Here is a 5,718-nt window from a genome sequence, read left to right on the forward strand (position 1 = left end):
GTTCTTTCTAGTCTGCACGGTTCTGGGGTCCACCTGAGTTCTAGGACACCTCCATGGGCCTCCCTCGGCCCACAAGCCTCAGAGCACCCCCGCTTCCGCAGGGCCTTGTCCCGCAGGACCCGCACACTGCGGCGGGACCTCGGTTCCTCTTCCCCTCCCCGGCGCACGGCCTCAGAAAGCGAAGCACGCCATGCGGGTCCCGCAGCTCCCAGCTCGGCCTCGCGCCTGCCGCCCCCGCGGCACGGCCAGCAGCAGCCCCAGCGAGGAGGAAGAGGCGGAGGAGGAGGCGCCGCCCCCTTGGCGAGCTCGGCGCCCCGGCGGCCTTGGCAGGACCCATGGCGGATCTCTCGCCTGCGCCGGCCCCGCGGGAAGGCGGCCCCCGTGCGCACCGGCCCTCGGCACCCTCCCCGCCGCCGCGCTCTCTCTCCGGCTCCGAGCCCGACGAGGCCGAGCTGTCGCTGAGCCTGGCCCGCACAAAGACCCGCTCGTACGGCAGCACGGCCAGCGTGCGGGCGCCGCTGGGCGCCGGCATCATCGAGCGCCATGTGGAGCACCGGGTCCGAGCGGGAGACACGCTGCAGGGCATCGCGCTCAAGTACGGAGTCACGGTGAGCAGAGCGCGCCTCCGCGGCCCGGGCCTGCGGCCTCCAGGCGGGGTCGGGGACGGGGACAGGAACGGAGGGTGGGGTGCAGGCCGTGCGTCTCCGCGCTGCATCCCGGCGCGCGCTGCTGCAACTGCAATGGGAGTCTAAGCTGCTGCCTCTGCTGCTGCTGCTGCTGCTGCTAATAGGGGCGGCCGCCAGGGCTTCCCGACCAGCTAGTGCACGGCGTTCCCCGTGCTTTGCTAGTCTCAGATCGTGTCTAGCGTGTGAGAAACGCTAAGGAGGCCCGTGTTTTTGTCATCACCCACAGCCACCTTTACCCGTTTTGCTACCCGGAACTCGCTACCTATTTACTCAAAGCCAGACCAATTCGAATTCTGCGCTATGTAAACAGGCTGTGATGAGTCAGGATGTACAGTTCTTCCCAGGGATGGTTCTGGTTCTATCGATTCTGCTGCTTTATTTAGAAGTGAAATTACAGCCCCTGGGCTCACTGGCAACACTGAACGTGACACCTGTCGCTAAACAACAGCCAGGAACTGAGGTCTAGGTGAGCTAGAGAGCTGTGTTTTACAAATTTATAAGGGTTTGCGTCTTGGGTATATTGCATTACACCTCAGGGAAGATCATGGAAACCTGAGGGAACAAATTGTTTCATTAAAATTACTTATAATTAACTGTGAGCTGTGTGATAGCCTTTTTACATTGGAGCCCAGTATCCGTTTTCAGTGCTCGTCCCTGAAGCTTCGTGGGCAGCAATTGGAAGAAAGATGATCTTATCTGCATCTTCAGCGTAACCTATTTTGCATATTGAACCAGGTGTTTGTTTACCAGAAAGTTTTTCTGTTATTTAAGCGCTCTGAGAGCATGGTCACCCCTTTTCGAGACCCTTCTCGGTAGTTCTAACGTGAATAAACATGACCAGCTGCCTTCATGCACATCCTCGGGGTCTGGTTAGGGTCAGAGCCAACGAAAAGCAGAACTGAGAAATCTCAGTGGCTGATCTTTGCTGGGTACCCGCTGTGTGCCAGGCACCACATTTGCCTGTTTTCATTTTTAGGAAAATGACTTTTGATTTTTATGTGTGTGAATGTTTTGCCTGCAAGTATGCATGTGCAACACCTGTGTGCCTGGTGCCCACGGAGGCCAGAAGAGGGTGTCAGATACTCTGGAAATGGAGTTACAGAGCCTTGTAAGCATCATGTGTGTGCACTGGGAACTGAACCCTGGTTCTCTGAAAGAGCAGTCGCTGCCATGACAATTTTTCTGTGACCTATGGTCTTCTTGAATTGCTTGCATCTGCTCAACACCTGCTTAGTTCGAATGCCTTCTATCCTGTGGTTTGTCTAATGTACGTCCTGTTACTTTTAGCCTTATCACCCTTTTTCATTAAAGTATAAAGCAGATTTTCATGACTTTTATAAAGGCTTCTGATTTTCTATTCTTTAAAATGTTATTTATTTTATGTGCAGTGGTGTTTTGTCTGTGTACCACATGCTTCCTGGTGCCTGTGGAGGCCAGAAGAGGGCCTTGGATCCATCTGGCACTGGAGTTACAACTTGTTGTCACCTCGTGGGTGCAGGGAACACAAGCCTGGTCCAGGGTGGAGCAGCCAGTGTTCCTGACTGCTGGTGTCTCTCCACCCCCAACTTCCGATTCTAATGTATTAGGGTCAGGTATAATGAATTAGGTACTCCACCTATGGTTACAAGAAGTCTATAACATGATCTCTCAAGCTCAGCACTATTGTTAATATGTTTCTTATATTAATTAATTAGTTAACTAGTTAATTTTCAAGTCAGGGTCTCACGTAGCCCAGGTCAGCCTCTAACTCCTTAAGTAGGTAAGGATGACCTTGAACTCAGAGTCTTCCTGCTAGAGTACGGGTGTAGCTCTGTTGACGCGGTTGGGAAGATAAGCGGTTCAGGAGGCTGTGCTGTGCATTGCAGGTTAGTTAGCAGCACCTCTGTGCTTTACCCACCAGACACTGACCCTCCTACTGTCGTCTATACATTGCTAGGTGCTCTCTTGAAGAAAACTCACCTGTTTTTTTTTTTTAATTTTTTTTTTCTTCCTGAGAGAGGGTTTCTCTGTGTAGTCCTGACTTTTCTGGAACTAACTCTTGTAGACCAGGCTGGCCTCAAACTCACAGAGATCCCCCTGCTTCTGCCTCCAGAGTACTGGGATTAAAGGCATGCGTGCGCCATCACCCGCCTGGCTTTTTTTAGTCTCTCCTAACTTTGAACCCTGAATTCGAGCTGATGGAACTGTTTTGGAGATTCTTCTACTGGTTACATAGAACCAGGGAAAGTGATTGTATTTATCTTAAGCTGGGTATATTGGTACACACCCACAAGACTAGTAGCTCATGGGGAGGCTGAGGCCAGAAGGTTGCAGGGGTTCCAGGTCAGCCTGGGCTACACATGGAGTACCAAGCACTGCATAATAATACTACATGAACAATAAAACCATTAGCCAAACAAACAACAGAACCCTTTCCATAATGGCCAAGTGATTTTTTTTAAAGATTTATTTATTTATTTATTTATTTATTTATTTATTTATTATGTATACAGTGTTCTGTCTGCATGTATGCCTGAAGGCCAGAAGATGGCACCGGATCTCATTACAGATGGTTGTGAGTCACCATGTGGTTGCTGGGATTTGAACTCAGGACCTATGGATGAGCAACCAGTACTCTTAAACTCTGAGCCATCTCTCCAGGCCCCAAGTGTTATTCTTATTTAATTTATTTAATTTTGGTTTTCTGAGACAAGGCTTCTCTGTGTAGCACTTGCTGTCCTGGAACTCACTCTCTAGACCAGGCTGGTCTTGAACTCAGAGATCCCCCTGCCTCTGCCTCCTGAGTGCTGGCATTAAAGGCATATGCCATCACTGCCAAGCTCCTATAGGTCAACTTTATATGAGACATTTTCTCAGTTGAAAGTCCCTTTTTTCAATGACTCTAGCTTGTGTCAAGCTGACACACAACTAAGCAACACAGGTAGGTTTTGTTTTGAGACAAGGTTTCCCTGTATAATCCCAGTCTGACTTTACATTTGTAATTCTGCCTCAGCCTCTGGAGCACTGGTATGTTCACCAGGCCTGACTGTATAGGATATTAGACTGTCTGGACCAGGATCAAGGAGAGACCAGATAGGACGAAGGCTTTTGTAGTGATGCAGATGAACTAGAACAGTAATTTGGAGCAAAGCAGTGAAGACAGGAGGATGTGGTGAGTGGCTAGGTTCTGGGTGATCTGTTGATAGAGTGTCAAGTGTGTCTAAACTGTAGCGCAGGGCCACACGCAAGCCAGCTATGAATGCCACTTAATGTAAAATTATTAGCTTGTTTAACACATTATGGATTTGTTTTGATTGCATGATTCTTGAGTATGAACTTCTATTGATGCAGCATCAGTCATAATGTCAAAGAGATGGACCTGTGTGCATGATCTTCTTATTTTTTTACTGTTTCTCTTGAGTATACCTGACCTAGACATTTGCCTGGAGACCCAGGAGGCCTCTATATAAGAAAGAAGAATTCGGTTCAAGATTTGATCCAGGTGAATTAGGCTCAGTTCTTCCTCCAGTGAGTTAGAAAATACGACGTTTCTTCATGGAGTCACTAATAACTCATACTCGTTATTTCTTCCTTTACTTGTATTGAGCCTGGGTTATTTGAGGCCCGTGTTAGACACAGGGCTGCACGATCAATTGGTCTCTCTTTCTGGCACCTGATGGGTCTCCACATGCAGGCACCCAATCCTCAGAAAGTCGGACTGGGATGAGATGGTAGCCCCAGGAGCTAAGCAGGCTCCGGAGGGTCCTGGGGTGGGACTAAGTGAGGACAACAGCCTGCTGAAGATGTGAACTGCAAGAATGGATTAAAGTGGGGCTGGACAGATGGCCCGGTGCTTGAGAACTCTTGTTCATGCAGAGGACTTGTGCTTGGTTCTCAGCGCCCAGATGATGATTCACAACCATCTCTATCTAGTTCTAGGGGATCTGGTACCTCTTCTGACCTCCTTGGGCACCCAGCATGTACATGGTATACACACACACACACACACACACACACACACACACACACGCAGGCAATGCACATAAAATAAATAAGTATAAAAACATTTTAAAATGACATTTACTCCTTTGGGTGGGGGAGAGGTATGATATGCACCTTGGTGTGAAAGAGGCGGTCAGAGTTCAATTTACAGGACTCAGTTCTCTCTTTCCATCATGTGGGTCCCAGAGATCCATTTCAGGTCGTCTTAATTTGTGGCAAGTGCCTTTAACGACTGAGCCATCTTGTAGGCCCTCCTTTATTGCTTCTTTTGAGACAGGATTTCAGGTAGCCTAAGCTATCCTTGAAAGAAATCACTCTATAGCCCACACTGACCTTGAACTCCTGATCCCCCTGCCTCCATCCCACAAGAAGGAGCTGTTCTGTCTCCAGGCTGTAGTTGCTGGTGTGTGCTCTCGCCTCCTCCAGTAGTGAGTTCAACACTCAGTTACACACAAGTTGGGCATCTCTACTAGAGTTTGAGGAAGTCGTTATGGGAAACTGAAACCATTTGGGTCTGGTTGAGAAAACCATTAGCTGCTGTTCAAACCTCAGAGTAAACTTGCTTGTGCTGGAATGTCCCTGGCTATGTTTGTATATTTAGACATTCAGGCCCTTTCCTTCGCTCTGGTTCTTGATTGAGCTATTGTTTTTTTTTTTTTTTTTTTTTTTCCTGCCAGCATCCTGGCTCCTCCCTGTTGTAGCTAAGCCTCTGGGGGAAATTGCTCAGAGCTCTAAGTTACCACTTAGACCTGGATGGAGGTGGGTGGTCCTTGGACTTCCCACAGGTCAGGGAACCTTGATCGCTCTTTGGGCTGACGAGGGAGGGGGACTTGATTGGGGGAGGGGGAGGGAAATGGGAGGCAGTGGCGGGGAAGAGACGGAAATCTTTAATAAATAAATAAATAAATTAAAAAGAAAAACAAAAAAAGCAAGAAGGCAGGGCCAGGCTAGGGACACGGCTTTGTTGGTAGCAAACCTGCCTATTGTGCATGAAGCCCTGGATTCAATCCCCAGGACCACATAAACTGACTGTGATGTTACCACGCGCCTG

General features: G+C 49.1%; 1 protein-coding gene across 2 annotated transcripts in view; it reads left to right on the top strand.

Moving 5' to 3' along the window:
- The first annotated feature begins 289 nt into the window (after window positions 1–289).
- Lysmd2 (LysM domain containing 2) overlaps window positions 290–5,718 on the top strand; it is a 15,704-nt gene continuing 10,275 nt past the window's right edge. Inside the window, exon 1 of one of the 2 annotated variants that reach the window (XM_050127445.1) lies at window positions 290–608. In XM_050127445.1, coding sequence (XP_049983402.1) covers window positions 336–608 — 273 coding nt within the window. In that variant the 5' untranslated portion in view covers window positions 290–335. Of the gene's footprint in view, window positions 609–1,033; window positions 1,153–5,718 lie in introns of those variants that run through there. The other variant, XM_050127454.1, reaches the window with a different exon arrangement.

Source organism: Alexandromys fortis, unplaced genomic scaffold (genome assembly GCF_014885135.2).
Source record: "Alexandromys fortis isolate MF-2015 unplaced genomic scaffold, M_Fortis_MF-2015_v1.1 scaffold_22, whole genome shotgun sequence".
Classification (NCBI taxonomy): Eukaryota; Metazoa; Chordata; class Mammalia; order Rodentia; family Cricetidae; genus Alexandromys; species Alexandromys fortis.